Source organism: Leuciscus leuciscus (genome assembly GCF_965113295.1).
Source record: "Leuciscus leuciscus genome assembly, chromosome: 15".
NCBI classification, from domain to species: domain Eukaryota; kingdom Metazoa; phylum Chordata; class Actinopteri; order Cypriniformes; family Leuciscidae; genus Leuciscus; species Leuciscus leuciscus.
Window position 1 is genome coordinate 7,471,292 of NC_138739.1, and position 16,655 is coordinate 7,487,946.

The 16,655-nt window shown below is 38.5% G+C and overlaps 3 protein-coding genes across 3 annotated transcripts in view; all 3 read right to left on the reverse strand.

The window, feature by feature from the left end:
• LOC309474953 (uncharacterized protein) overlaps positions 1-16,655 on the reverse strand; it is a gene marked incomplete at its 3' end in the record, with an annotated part of 266,525 nt that overhangs the window by 239,393 nt on the left and 10,477 nt on the right. The gene's annotated exons all lie outside the window — the stretch shown is intronic.
• Positions 1-16,655, reverse strand: part of LOC309474954 (uncharacterized protein) — a gene marked incomplete at both ends in the record, with an annotated part of 214,867 nt that overhangs the window by 25,423 nt on the left and 172,789 nt on the right. The window lies entirely within an intron of this gene.
• LOC309476021 (uncharacterized protein) overlaps positions 9,431-16,655 on the reverse strand; it is a 159,225-nt gene continuing 152,000 nt past the window's right edge. The window contains exons 5-8 of the mRNA XM_082139114.1: positions 12,643-12,895; positions 12,128-12,430; positions 9,770-9,916; positions 9,431-9,677 (exon numbers count right to left, since the gene is read on the reverse strand). Of these exons, the coding sequence (XP_081995240.1) occupies positions 9,661-9,677; positions 9,770-9,916; positions 12,128-12,430; positions 12,643-12,895 (720 nt within the window). The 3' untranslated portion in view covers positions 9,431-9,660. The remainder of the gene's footprint in view (positions 9,678-9,769; positions 9,917-12,127; positions 12,431-12,642; positions 12,896-16,655) is intronic.

Below are 16,655 nucleotides of genomic sequence, written 5' to 3' on the forward strand. Positions count from 1 at the left end.
AGGAAAAGATTTATAATTTACTTTGTTAGTAGTCAATATGTTTCTCAATCTTCAATAAGCTTTACATGGTTTTGGTTGTGTATTTAATTGTTAATTTTTTAACAGATGGTGCACATTCTGGAAACATGACAAATCAACAGCCTAACAACCTTCCACAACGAGAGCATAATAATAATTCTACATCATTCGGACAACTTAACTTAACAATTGACCAGAGGAATGGTGGGTCAATATTTGCTCCAATCATGGTAGACAAGACAATATATGGTGAAGTTAACATCAGTGTGGTGAGTGTCTGATAATTTAAGAAACAGTTGCTTAGTTAAGAAATGATTTGTGTATGTTTTATATATATATATATATATATATATATATATATATATATATATATATATATATATATATATATTAGAGGTGGGCATAGATTAATTTTTTTAATCTAGATTAATCTAGATTAATTTTGAAATTAATCTAGATTAATCTAGATTAAAATGGCTCATTTGAATTCTGCCGAAGGCATTCAGAATATGTGTGCTACCCAAATAATGACTATAAAAGTAAGTCTTTGAGAACGGGTTTCTCAAGCCAGGTGGCGCATTAGACCAGGGGCTCATCTCCTGTTTCCAAAATGCATCATAAACTGCTTGAGAAAGCTGTTCTACTCATAGACTGTAAAAGGTTACTACTGTACTGTTACCGTCCGTAGGCAACATTAGGTAGGCCTATGTTATTATCAACTACTATAGGCTATCAATTAGGGATGGGCGATATGGCCTAAAATCTATATTGTGATATACATTGCAGCCTCTTGCGATAACGATTTACAGTATATTATAATAAAACCATTTCAGAACAGATTACACAGACCCATGCTAAACAACTGCTAAATGTATATTTTTTTAAAGGGTTTATGTAGTTTTGAGAACATATATTGTGCAAAACTGTAAGTACACAACATAATTTTGCAGATAAATGAAATTTAAGTACACTAGCTGCAGAGACTTAAGTAGGTCTAATGTTTATTATGGCTTGGAGCTTATGAAACCCCAAATTTAAAATTAGAATATTGTCTAACTGATGTCTTTTCAGTTAAAAAGAAACACAACAACGATTCTTAAAATCGAGATGATGTGCTACACCACTAAGCAAGGCTGGATTAGTACCCCCAGGGGCCCCTGGGCACTGAAGCTCATGGGCCCCCTCCCCTACCTGACAACCACACCCTCCAAAGGAACACACACCAGGTGTGGGATTTAACATGCCAATCACTATTGATCAAAAGCTGAATGACTAGTTCACAAGACAATGATACGAAATACATTTTTCTGAAAAGTATGGCTGCACGATTTGGGGAAAATGTCATATTGTGATTATTGAGGTCAATATTGCGATATGCGATTGCGATATAGTAAACAAATGGTTTCATGAGTTAACTTGCTTATTTCTCAAGTAAAATGCACACACAGATTAGTGATAATGCTGAAATTTGTAGCCCATTTCTCAACTCAAACTAGAAACAACAACTAAATGCACTGTGTTTTCAAATTAAAATAAATTCAATATTGTTATTTGTCTCAATAATACAAGAGTTAAAAATAAATGTCATATTTACCTGTGCCTGTCAAACAGGTAGACCTAGGACATATACCGAAATTGTCAAACTGCACTGCATAAATTATAAATTAAATATAGACTAATCCTTATTATAGCAAAAAAAAAAAAAAAAAAAACCTTTAGTCAACAGCAGTGAGTCATTTTCTCTGTTCTTTTTGTTCTTTGATTAACTTTACTGACAGAAAGCTTTATTGGCTGCTGTCTCTTTAAGACCAGCTGACGGAGACGCGGCTCTCGCACGCGCCTCATTCTTTCACAACTCTTGACGTTCATCATAAGACAGCTCTTATGTTATGAAGATACTCGACAAAACGGACATTTTGGCATACTTGTGTGTGTTATTGTAAGTTCAAGCACGAAAGATAACTGTATTCTGGCGTGCTGTGTGTGCGCACGATACTGGCGCGCGCGCGTCTTTCTGTGTCTGTGTGTGTGTGTGTGTGTGTCACAGTCAGACTTTTGTCTTGTCGCACATGAATTGTTTAAAAGCAATTTTAACAATTGCTTTTAAACAATGGTGCCCCTGCTTTTAAACAATTGCTTTTAAGCACGTGCCCAGATTGCCCATATGGTAGATCCGGGCACTAAGATATATTGGAATGGGAATAATACGCGCGCGCTGGTATTCAGTGATATCATGTTTCGTTTTGAATTTGAGGTGGTAGAACGGATTAGTCGTGTGTTAACTTACCGAACTGTTACCCCACACACTCTGTATATAGTTTGCTGCTGCTCGTCTGACGGCTTAAACCCGAACCAAGTCCAAATAATGGATGTTGCACCGATCTTTTTCACCAGCTTTCACTTTCAGCCGTGTTTACTTAAGATGACGACGAATATGCGTTGCAGCCGGGTTTACCTCGCGGCCGCGGGTAGATTGCGTCATCATAGCTTGTGTAGTATAGAGCCATCTCCCAACCTAACTTGGAGAATAGATTAACGGTGATATTTTTTTTATCGCGCGATAAGAGTCTCGCGTTAACGCAGCACGTTAACGCCGATAACGGCCCACCACTAATATATATATATATATATATATATATATATATATATATATATATATATATTTATGTATGAGTATTTTTTGTTTTGTTTTTCAGGTGTCTCACTCTACCTCGGTAAACGAACATGGTAAGATCTCTTGTTGTAGAACACTGTGCATTCATAAGCGTGATGCTCCTGTTAATAATATGACTATCCAACTTTGTCCTGATTTTTAGAAATTCTTCAGAATGTAAGGAATGAGAGGACTTTGGAGGGAAGTGCACCACAGTCGGTCTCTCTAAACAAGATCTACACTGAACTGTTTATCATCAATGATGAGACTGACCCCATCAATAGAGAACATGAGCTGGCAGATCGACACATAATTTAAACACATCAGCTCAGAGACTCATAAACTACAAGGAAATCCTTCAGCCACCCACAGATGAAAATATAATTGTGTGGTGATTTTCCAAATGATACAACTTAGTCTAAGTAAGAGCAATGTAGAGTCCTCGGATGTCTTAAAAACAACAACAACAAAAATACTGTTTGAAATATTTTTTTATAAATAAGATCTAAGACGACTAAGTACAGGTTTTCAACCATCTAAAGTTTTTGAACAGACGCTGTTTAGTAACAATTATAATTTAGGTCACCGTTAGACAAAATCATTACATAAGTATTCTAAGAAGATGAATAGAAGATATGATTTTGATAAAACTTTAAAGATTTTTTCGAGAAAGAAAGTTAAGAACTTTAAACTTCAAACTAAAACAATCTTTAATTTTTTTAAATATCTAATTTAAACTTTTAAGGTTATGCTTTTAAATGAATTTAGTGTAAAACTCTGGATGTAGTATGCTCTGGAATGCAGACTAGATTTACTGTGACATTATCTCCCCGAGTTTTTCAGTTTCAGTTTTTCAACCATCGAAAGTTTTTGAACAGACATTGTCTCACATTATAACAATTATACTTTAGGGCCACCGTTAAACAAAATCATTACAGTAATCTTCTAAAAGGTAAATAGAAGATGCATATGTATTCAAACTTTAAAGATTTTATTTAAACAGTCTTTTAATTTTAAAAGATCATATTGAAACTTTTACGATTATGCTTTGAAATAAATTTAGTACGAACAAAACTTTGGCTCTGGAAAGGCGTTAGCAGACTAACATTACATACGCTGTGACATGATGCACATAGAGATTAGTTCATTTTTTAGAACCGTGTGTGTGCGCGCGTGCAATACAGCTTAGAAATGATATTAAATTATTTATTTATTTTATAGTTTTCTGTGATGGTCGTGTTTAGGTGTACATGATCGAATATGCAGTTACGGTACAAAAATCATCATGGCTATGGAAAGCCATCAAAATTGAAACTCCACACGGACAAAAAATTATGATTGAATCTTTTCATATAAATGAGATTTAAGACGACTAAGTACAGTTTTTCAACCATCTAAAGTTTTTGAACAGACATTGTTTAATAACAATTATACCTTAGGTTCAATTTAAACAAAATCATTACAGTAATCTTCTAAAAGATAAATAGAAGATGTGTATGTATTCAAACTTTAAAGATTTTCATTTAAACAATCTTTTATTTTTAAAAGATATCATTTAAAGTTTTAAGATTATACTTCTTATAAACTCAGCACCTGATATCCTGATCACTGAATTTGTGTGACTCTCTCACAGACACACACACACAGACACAGACACAGACACACACACACACACACACACACACACACACACACACCCTTTGGCTGGTGCTTTTGAAAGCTCCGCAGGTCAAACGCTGGTGTAAAGAGAGGCCAGAGGGCCCTGATTTCTAAACATGTAAGATAATTTTTTATTTTCTTGAACCCGTTTCATACATTGCGTTGTTTCATAAGCTGTATGTTTTTTCTTCAACTCTCTAAACATTTAACTGATTGTTTCATAACATGTAGGCCTATGTTTTTTTTTCTTCAACTCTATAAACATTTAACTCATTGCAATTTTTTTTTAAACTGGATAGTTCTACATTTATTTCAACTTTTTGTGTGAGGTTTTAGTAAGATCTTTATTTTATATTATTTATTTATAATCATTTATATTCTTTTAAAGAACAGAATGTTTTATGTAAGATGATTTTTTATTCTTTTGTTTATCTAAAACTGAAAGAATTGGTTTCAGTAAGATGCTATTTTATATTATTGTATATTATATTATTTGTGTGAAATATACATTATTTTATAAAATCTCTGTTTCTCACTATCACTGTGCTCTGGAATGTGGAGGAGAAGGAGGGGGATGTCAGAATGCGGAGGGCGCGCGCACCACTCAGGCCGGGGCTGTGCTGGAGAGGCGCTTTAGTTATCTAAACATGTGAGATGATTTTTTATTTTTTTTATTTTCGTGAACCCGTTTCATTTATTGCGTTGTTTCATAAGCTATATGTTTTTTCTTCAACTCTCTAAACATTTAACTGATTGTTTCATAACCTGTATGTTTTTTTTTGTTTTTGTTTTTTAACTCTATAAACATTTAACTGATTGCAATTGTTTTTGTGACTCCATTTTATTTAAACTGAAATGGTTGATTCAGTGGATTTTTTAGTAAGCTATTTTATTTAAACTTTTTGAGTGAGGTTTTAGTAAGATCTTTATAAACATTTCATTTATTTATAATAATTTATATTCTTTTAAAAGAACTGAATGGTTTTTCAACATTTGTGTGTTAGATAAACTTCCACAGTTTTCCCCTTATCAGTTTCACAGTACAGCCCGGATACGCTCAGGAATATGTAGGGAGGATCGTGTGTGTGATACCAACTTCAAAAACACACACTAGCTTTCATATTATTATAACAGTGTCTTCAAACAATTAAAACTAGCTGTCATATAGCCATGACGTATTATTTAATCAGTGTCTTCAAACGATCAAAAGACTTCAAAAACACTAACTGTCATGTTCAAAAGGCATCAAACTAGCTGTCAGATACCATGACATATTGTTATAACACTTTCTGTCAATATCAAAAGGCTTCAAAAGCCTTCAAAACCTTCTGTCAATAACCACATGATCAAGGACTAGGAGGGGCAACCTGTCAATCAAAAGACATCAAAACCCGAAACTAGCTGTCAATAACATGATCAAAAGTCATACTAACTGTCAACCTGTCAATCAAAAGTCAAAACTAGCTGTCAAAACCCCTTTGATCTTCTTTGATCCCTTTGATCCTATGCCAAAAGGGGCGGGACACTGGAAGGGGTGGGACACTGGAAGGGGCGGGACACTGGAAGGGGCGGGGCCTGTCACCGGAAGGGGCGTGGCACCTGTCAATCAATCATTTTTTGACAGTTGCCGTAGGGTATCAACTACTCACCCATTTGATGAGCACCTGTCTGGGGAAATCGCACACAGAAGCTGCGATCACTGAGACAAGCTGTTCTCACTGCAAGAGTATGAGTTTCACCTCTCTCCGCTCGCGGACCGCTTAATTTTTAGACAATGGTCCCGCCCCTAACGCTCTACTGTTCTCTTCCTCCCAGGAACCTCAGAGGAAGAAACAGCAGAGCCAGAGGACTGAGAGATCAGGCACGAGTAAGCTCACATCGGCACAGTTCCTGTGTGCCTCACTCTCCCCAAGAGGATTCTCAGGTGCTCTACTACCGCGCAGTCAAGCGCCCCTCTTCTGGTACGAGCGGCCTGGTCTCGTTCAGGGGATCTGATCTCCCTGATGACAGCTTGTCATTGGCGGCTTCAGACACGGAGAACTGGTCGGGCTCGCTGGATAACCCCACCCCCCTGCCGTCTAGAGATTCGAGTGACGCTAGAGCTGGAATGGGCGCCGAGTAAATCCGCCTCCTCTCAAAAGTAGTCGAGGAGCACAGACTGGAGTGGTTTACCCCGGCGGAGCCCACATGCAGGACAAGTCTGGAACGACCCTGCCGTGTTTAAAGAACTGCATAGCTAGACTGACTTGGCCCTGCAAGCCACTAAAACTACAGCTAGCTATGGCTAGCTTTGTGGTGTTGGAACGTCACTTATGGCTCAACCTAACGGAGATCGAGGACGCAGACAAGCGCTACCCCTTTCTTAAGTGCCAAGGTCCCCGGTCTAAGATAAAGCTGGATCCCTCGCCTCAGAAGCCTTCCTGATCCTTCAGGAAAGAAGAGGAGTAAACTAAGTCTTGTCGTGGCCAGACCACTCCCTAAACAGCCTTGAGTTTGCCTTCCAAACCTCGTTCAGTTCAGGGTGTTGGAAGCAATGTGTTTTTTGCAAGCATTGGGGCCCTTTCAAGTTCACGCTCCCATGCAACTGACCGCTGTTATAGCAAACAAAATAAAAAACAAACATACTCTATAAGAGAGCAAATTACCCCTTCCAGTTATCTCGAGTGCCAGTTTTCTGCACAGCGGCCTGTCGCTCGAACCACTTCATTCCTTAGCCACTGTGCTGAGGCTTGGGAATCCATCTCTGGGGTGTCAAGTATGGTTTTGAACATAATCAAATGAGGTTACTCGCTGCAATTCGCTTGCAGGACTCCCCGCCTCAGGGGCGAGGTTTCCACATTTATAAGGAGCAATGTGGCTCACGTCCTCCCCACTGAAGTGATGAATTTACTGGGGAAAGGAGCTATACGCTGATTTCACGCAGCCGTTATTTTGAAATCGAAAGCGAGGCTCCGGTGGGAAGAAAACCGGAAGTGTCGCCTTTAATCACAGGAGAGTCGTGAATGTGATGGCGTATTGTTGTGTTTAATTATGTTTTGTCAATTCTAAAAATTTACAAACATTTCTTTCGTACTTTAGACTATATACAGTGAAATTCATTTATAAATAAAATATTTTTTTTATATATAATTCAGAATGTAAAAAACGAAGCAGGAATGAACTATATACATATCCTATATTGGATATTAACATCCAATAGTGTAAATCGCGGCAGCAGCTTCAGGTTGGTAATCCAAGGCATTGTTGTTTATCTTTACTTCCGGGGTTCTTCCCACCGGAGCCTCACTTTCGATTTCAAAATGGCGGCTGCGTGAAATCAGCGTATAGAAGCTGTTCTTCCAGTGCACAGCGAGTTAGGCTTTTACAGCTGCTACTTCCTCGTGCCAAAGAAGGATGGCGGCCTCAGGCCCATCCTCGATCTCAGACATCTGAACCACGCCTTTATGAAATGAGCGTTCAAGACGATAACTTTGAAACAAATCCTCTCGCAAGTGTGCCAAGGGGATTGGTCTTTCATATCCAGATAGCCCCCCATTACAGACCATTCTTGAGATTCGTGTTCAAAGGGGTGGCTTATCACCCTACAGTCCCTCCATTCAGACTGTCTCTGGCTCCACGCACTTCCTCATCGGTTCCAATCTGATGTGGACCTGGGAAGGGTCTCGAGAAGGAAGGTGGTTTCAACAGATACCCCCAAAAAGGGTATTGGGAGCTTTGTGCAAAGGCAGGCCCACTTCAGTCTCCTGGTCGAGCGCGTTGAAGTGGCTGCACATCAACTTCCTGGAAATGCTGGCAGTCTTTCTGGCCCTCAGAACCTTCCTGCCAGACCTGAGAGGACACCATGTCTTAGTCAGCTCGGACAACATGGCAGTGGTGTCCTACATAAACCACCAAGGTGGACTCAGATCGAGGCCTCTGTAAAGCTATCCAGATGCCTATTATGGGCACGACTCAACCTCTGTTTGCTGAGAGCGGCTCACGTGCCGGGCAGACTGGAGCAAAAGGAATGATCTGGCACCCCCAACCAGAGTTGTGGGCCCTTCACCTCTGGCCTCTCGACGGGAGCTTATGGTCCTCTCCGCGAGGGTCCTAAACACTATTTCTGTGACTAGAGCCCTGTCCAATAGATGCCTCTACACCCTTACGTGGTCTGTTTTCTCCGGCTGGTGCGCCGCCCGGATTGAAGACCTGACATCCTGTGACATTTCACTGGTACAGTCTTTCCTTCAAGAGCTCCTCAACAAGAGTCGCACCCCTTCCACTCAGCCAAACTGTTGCCCCTTTCTCTAAAAACCGCCCTCCTGCCAGCCCTATCATTGGTCAAGCAAATGGGCGACTTGCAAACACTCTCTGTGAGTGCTTCTTGCCTTGAGTTTGGGCCTAACGATGGCAAAGTCATCTTCAAACCAAGACATGGCTAAGTACCTAAGGTGCTCTCTACTCCATTCAGATAACAGGTCTTTACTCTCTCTGCTCTTTCCCCCTCTGAGGGCAAGCATTTACTCTGCCCCGTTCGGGCCAGTTCAGGCAGTTGGAGCATCTCTTCATGTGCTTCCGAAAGACGCACCAAAGGACATCCGGTCACGAAGCAAAGACTTACCCACTGGACAGTGGATGCAATTGCACTAGCTTATGCTTTGATGGGCCTTTAGCGCCCCATCAGAATAAAAGCACACTCCACCAGAGGCTCATCCTGGGCATGGTCCAGCGGAGTGTCTATTGTCAACATCTGTGCGGCGGCCGACTGGTCCTCGCTGTCCACCTTCGCCAGATTTTATAACATGTACGTCTCTTAATGTTGGGTGATTACCTCGCCCTACCTAGCTTTGGTGCCCTCTGGGCCTTTATTCAAGCGTCCTGGGCCAAGGCCTTTGAACTACTGCCGTTACGCAATTATAAGCAGAGCAATTGGACTGGGTCTAGTGACGCATTATGAGTGAACCGTATAGATAGTACGTTCAGTCGGTTACTAACGTAACCTCAGTTCCGAGATAACAGGAATGCACACAATACAGCACACTGATTGCTTACATAAAATTACTATTCCTCCAAGGGGCGCTTGACATAATAAATGTAAGAAAACATGGAGAGACTTTGAACCTTAGAGTGAGAAAGCTTTATTGCTAAAGGCAAGCAAACACAGAGTAAATATACAGCAGTCGTAGTAAATTGATATCTGTGTCTTGTAGAGAAATTTAAACAAAAAATGCCTTTCAAATGGGAATTTTTTAAATCTGACACTGAAAGAGAGCACAAGCACAAATAATCATCAGTATTTATGACAAAAACACTAGAGGAACAAGAACACACTTGAAGTTCAGTGTTCTGCTTTAGATTTCAATACTTTCTGAAAAAGATAAACATATAAAGGCATAAATTATTAAAACTCACAAATATATATGAAAAATCGTTTTTTGAGAAATTACATCAATTAGGTACCTGATGTTTGAATTTGTGCTTGATCTTTTTCAGCTCTTCTGGATCTGATCTCATAAACCACAATAATGACAGTAGCCACGCCCACCAGAGCAGAAAGGACCAATCGGATCACAGCTTCAGTAGGACCACAACAGTTGGTCTCAGAGTCTGAGAAATAAAAACATCAAACTGAGATCAGCTCAGTCAACAAACTTTAACATCAAAAGTAAAGGATTTAAACAACTTGATATAGAAAGTTAAACATAAACCTAGATGCTATTGATGTAAAATAAAATGCTAATTAGTCATTTTAACTAATTAATCATGATCAAATACTTCTTTAGATCAACTTTAAAGCTTGAATAACTAAAAGAAGTGAAACATCTATGGTTACTCACGTAACCTCAGTTCCCTGAGACGAGGGAACGAGATATTGCTAATGCTAATGCTAATGGGGAAACCCCTTCCTCCAAATACTACAGAAGCCTTAATTAATCACGCCAGTAACACTGGACAATGGTGTTCAAGAGCGCAAAATATGGGGGGGCTTCCACCACTATACAAGGTGGCACTTGAACGTCATTCATTAAAAATTTTGACTGAAGCAAATTGATATTGCAAGATCCCGAGCTAGGTGACACAGCAGTATATGCAATGTATCGTTCCTTAGTCTTAGGGAAGTTATGTGAGTAACTGGAGACGTTCCCTTTCGATTCAGTTCTAAATTCCTGTATCTATTAATATGTTAAATAGCAAGATGTAGTAATGTAGTTTTTTTTTTTTCTTTTTTTTTTTCTGAGATTGAAATGTAGTGTAAATTTATTATTGGATCCATTTCAATTTTGCCTATATGGTGGGAAGAGGGACTGTTGATGCTGTTAACACTTTTAGCTTTTTATTGGTTGTGTGTGCATATGTGTTTGTATGTATATGATGTGTATTAATGCAGCTTTGAGTCAAAGACAAATTTCCTTAAAAAGGACAATAAAGTATACTAACTAACTAACTAACTAAGTTCGCCTCGTGTTTAGATGAAGGCTTTTCTGTTCGATTGAGCCGTCAATCCGTTTACTAATCGATTGTTTGTTTGCATGTAAACGTATTGTCGATCGTAGATAGTTCTTCACGAGTTTGATACGCTCATGCTCATTATGGTTTGGTGTATGGTTCAAAATAAGCCATCACTGAACTTACTTAAGCTGGACTGTGATGCCATTTTCTTCTAGAAACAAACTTTGTTGCATTATTTTCCTGTTATCGCTGTAAAGCTGCTTTGAAACACTCTGTATTGTAAAAAGCGCTATATAAATAAAGGTGACTTGACTTGTCACGTCTCATGCCCAGCAATTGCGAATGGCCATCCTTATGCTCATCCTTAAGGCTCCCCAGAACACAGCAAGGGACGAGAAGATGTTGTCCACTGAGCGTGTGGATCATTACAAGTCTTGCTTGATGATAGGCTTCTTGCAGAAGGTTGACTGAAGGAAAAGTTTCTGAATGAATGACGTTCAAGCTCCACCTTATATAGTGTGGGAAGCCCGCCCATATTTCGGGTGTTACCGCCGTGATTAAATACCAAGCGTGCCGCACAAGCCCTTAAAAGTGAAGCCAAAACGTCTCGATCGCCCCCCGGTGACTGGTCCTAGTATAGGTTATAAGCCCCGCCTCCCCGTGTTATTCAACTAAACAATTTAATTACACTTCGAATATCTTTTTTCCAAAGGTGGTTTCTTTCATTTGCTGTCGTTTTTATCACGCTGATGTAAGTTCAAGTGTCTGTTTAAAAAAAAAGTAGTTTTTTAGTTAGTTACGTGATGCGGTGGTGTAACGTCATGATTGACAGCTGTGATTGACAGGTTCTCAGAGCGAAGTAGTCACTGAAGCACCAACGGACATTTTTTCGGGATCTTCGGAGGACTGAGGAGATTGTATTTACTTCATTTTAACAAGCCTTTTGTCGTACTGCAATCAATTTTTTAAAAAGTGTGCAGAATCCACTCTCCCTGAGTGCGTTCTGCGAGAGTGAGGGCGGAGCGTTGATTTCGCGGCTTTACTTCCTGCTCACGACTGCGCAGACTCAAGTTCCAATATGTCAGCGCCATATCGGGACACTGGCGGCTTCAGTTCTCATCAATGGAAGAGAGCGAAGGGGCGTCGTCCATCTTTTTTTACAGTCTATGTTAAATACACTGTAAACCCGAACAGTACTACGTCACAGTTGCTCTAACCAACGTTATCAGAATAATCCATTCAACATTGGCGGACACTCGCAAGCGACCGGAGCAAACTTAATGGAACAACTTGTAAGTAAATCAAACATCTGTGAACATTTCTTATATGCTTTTTGATTGTTTGAATATCAAATGAAATTTAACTCACCGTAGAAAGTGAGAATGAAAATCATCTTCATATAGTTGATGTCAAGTTCATAAACTCCAGAGTCTGTGGTTGTGGTGTTTGTGATGGTCAGAGATCCAGTTTGATCGTCCAGCTTCAGTCTGTCTCTGAATCTCCCATCAAGAACATCATCATATACAGTGATTCTGTCGGCCCGTTTATTGACTTCAGCGATTACAGGTCCATATTCAAAACTCCACTGAATCCGATCGTCATCCTTCATTTCAGTAAGATCATTGTGTAGAGTGACAAAATCTCCCTTATTTACTGATATTTCCTTCACTACTGTCTCACAAAACACACACATAACAAACAGAAACAGTTTTTTTTATATATATATATATTTTTTTTTTTTATGGTTTACTAAAATAAATAGTTTGAAGTTTAAATTGGAAGTGAATATCATCAAACAACAAAAGCAAAATGGAGTTTGGAATAATAATTGTATTTCTGTACTGATTAAAACATAAAACAGGTGAAATAAATGTTTAACTCACCAGAGACTGTGAGATCGAAACTCTTTCTTGCACTGTTGGTCAGTATTTTATAATATCCAGCATGTTTCATTGTGGTGTTTGTGATGGTCAGAGATCCAGTTTGATTGTCCAGCTTCAGTCTGTCTCTGAATCTCCCATCAAGAACATTATTATATACAGTGATTCTGTCGACCCGTTTATTGATTTCAGCTATTAAAGTGATGCTATATCCAAACTTCCACTGGATCAGATCATCATCCTTCATTTCAGTGTCAGAGTTTAGAGTGATTGAATCTCCCTCTTTCACTGACACTAGCCAAACACCATTAACTCCAAACACTCCTGAAAACAGAGTTTTTCACAGATTAAAGCTTTAAAATCACTTGATGTTGTTTTAATGAAGCTTCACTAAAATACATTTAATTGTGAAATTAATAATATTTTGCAACAGCACAAACCAGTAGCGGCTCCTGGCTGTAAATTTAGGTAGGGCAGATTCCGGGTCTTAGTTTATGATAAACACTTTGTAAGCTTTATATCCTAATCGCTGACCACATCAGAAACACACTTTTGGCAGAATTCTAATGTCCTTGTGTTATTCCGCCTGAGGGTGGCGCTCTAATGATGATTGACAGACTTTACACACGACAAACGCATAGAAATGCCATTATGTAGTATTTATTGCGTCCGAATGTTGTTTTAGAAAATTGCAAGTTGTGTGGCCTAGCTCCAGTGAGGAAAACAAAGTCATGTTTATTCTCAGAAGGTTACTATAGTTTTGCATTTTTCATTAGTTTTTATTTTTATTTCGTTTTGACTTTTTGTTTTCAAACTCAGTTTAGTTTCAATTGGTTTTTAAAATGTGTTTGCTAGTTTAGTTTAGCTTTTATTTTTTGAAAATGGTTAGTTTTATTTTATTTTATTTTTTTTGAAAATGCTTAGTTTTAGTTTAGTTTTTATTAGTTTTAGTGTTAGTTTGTCCTTTTTTTTTGTAATTTGTTTTATATGTCAGGGCCAAAATTCAAAAAGGTCAGAAAAAGTATTGTGTAATAATGAATAATGTAATAATGTAACACCTGATATTAAAATAATGTTTTTGATGCTACATAATTAAGGGACCAGAGACTTTCTCATTTCAATGAGCCACGTGTATTATACCACAAATCAACATACAGTCAGTAACTTACAATGTACATATAGTTACGCAGTTGCATGGGAAAAAATCAAACAATTCAGTTCAGACTTTTGTAGCAGTGTCTTTGATATCTCAAGGTTCAGTCTTTAAGTGACGTAGAAGCAAGATGAAATAGTACTTAAGTGCCTTGTTGATGAGGCCCCATCTGCCTGCAACCGAGCTTCCCAGTATCTGTCAATAATGTGAACTGTAGTTATAAAATGAACCATAGATGGCAACAAGATGTTGTGGACAAAACGAAGACAGTTAATCCCATTTTTGATCAAGGTCCTATCAATAGTTCAGCTTCCAGCTCAGGCCTGCATGTTGAACCCTCTGCATCAAACAAACAGATAAACTTAGTGCCACTATTAACACATTTACTCGTCCCATATTTACATAAACATTACCCAACATCATATACACAAATAAAGTACTAACAAGATCACTTACATTTGAGTTAAAGAACCTCAGGTTCCTCAAATGAGGGAAAAAAAGCATTACAGCATTGGTGAGAAAGCTTCTCCATGTGGTTAACCCATACTTCCTACTCCATACTTCTTCTCTTACTCTTTTATGCTACTAGGCATCTCACTGGCTAGAGCGCCCCCTAGTGACAGGATTAAATAACACACGCCCTGAAAGCTAATGGGACAAAATGTAACTGTAAAACTGTTACAATATCATCATATCATTTTAGAAATATGTATTCAACAATTACACCAGTAGCCTACATATAATGTACATTTGGGCACAAATATGTAAACAGTCTAGGATACACAAGACTCCGCAGTAAGTGCAAAATGTGTAAGTGACATGTGCCAGGAAAAAACCTAAATAGCCAACAGACTGAAGAAGACATACATGAACAGTTTGTGTTCAACCCATTTTTGAGCCACAAGTGGAGCTCAATCTGAGAAAAAAACCCATATCCCACAGTAGGGCTGGGCGATATGACCAAAATCTCATATCACGATATAAGTCATCTCATATCCCGATAATGATATATATCACGATATAGTACCTTTTCTGTAAATTCAATCAATTAATAGTTTAAATATTTACCACATGGAAAATACTTTCTTTTAATATATATATAAACTAAAAGAATAGTTTATATATTTATTTATATATATATATATATATATATAGAGAGAGAGAGAGAGAGAGAGAGAGAGAGAGAGAGAGAGAGAGCGAGAGGCAGAGAGAGAGAGAGAGAGAGAGAGAGAGAGAGAGAGAGAGAGAGAGAGAGTATAGAATATAAATATGTACTCAATATACTCTTTCATATGTGATTATTTTTCTCCCTTTATTTAGAACTTCAGGGCAAATGTTTGATTAAGAATGTAGAAATATAAAATATGAATGAAATATAAAAGCCCAACATAAAATATTGATATATAAAATGCCAAATGTAAACATTGTACTTTCAAGTTTAAAATGTAGCAGCAATCAGGGCTCTGAATCTGTTCAATGAACAAAAACAAACGAACAAAATTTTGACAGGAACATAACCAGAAAAGGAAACAAAATCTAATTTAATCGTTCTCAGACACACTTCTTTGAAAAGGCCATTAACCGGTTATTAACATTATTTGATCATTCTGTTAAATATTTTAATTTGGCAGTCAACCAATAATGAATTCAAATAGTAGGCTAGGCTACTGTGCAAATGTGATATTGACGCATAGCCAATATCAACGTGAGTGAAATGCCCGTGCTCAGCTGTCAAGTCATAGGTAGCCTATGTCGCAATGGCAATACGCTGGCGTTAGTTTTCCCGAGGATGTATATGCTACTGTATATGTCACCAAATGTCAAACAATTAGGCCTACATTTCAGTGAAAATGAATAGCAGGTAATATGCAACTTTTTGTTTTTGAAACCAGCGAAAATTGCAGGATAGTGTAGAACATTGATTCAAACAATGTCACATCATGCACTTAAAGCTCTTCTGTGAACGGAGGAAACAGAATAAAACTAAATATATAAAACTAATATATAGGCCTATACGCAAAATATAGGCTATGTCACTTAAATAACTAGATGTACCGCATGGCGGTACAAAATATGACCGCCGCTCAGGCCTGCACTGGCTTTCCACAAAAATAAATGACGTGGAGCAATTTGGCTGTATTGCGTGTTTATGTATATACCTAAAAAAAGTAGTAGTATGTGCATGTCTGTCTGTGTGTGTGTGTATGTGTGTGTGTTTGTGTATGTGTGTGTCTGTGTGTGTGTGTGTCTGTGCGTGTATGTATGCGTGCGTACATGTGTGTGCGCGTGTGTGTTTGTGTGTGTGTGTCTGTGCATGTGGATTTGTATGTGTGTGTATGGGTGTGTGTCTGTGCGTGTGGATGTCAGTGTGTGTGCATGCTTGCGTTTGTTTGTATTCCTGCATGTGTGTGTGTGACAGTATCATCCTAAACCAGCAACCCTTCGCTCAACAGCACCATCTACAGGCCGATGAGTGTACAGTCACTAAATGTGCACATAAATGAATTTATTTTATACCCCCCCCATGGATGAAATTCTATGAAACTTAGCATACCCCCAGAGGATGTCAAGTTAATCATACACATGAAATATGGTGCAGTTCTGAACATCTCAACTGAAGATAGGGGCGATTAAAGCAGAATAATATTGCATTTTCATTTTTTATGGGAGGGGCGCAAATCACAAATGAGTGATTATGGGCTAGGTTGATGTGGGCCCTTAAGACCAACATACCATAAAAATGTATTCATCCTCGGTGCCACGGTTCAGGTAGTTATTTAGGAATTTGTTATTTAAGTTATTTAGTTTTTTTGGGGTTTGGGGGGGCCCAGCGCGGGGGGGGGGGTGGGGGGTGGGGGGGGTG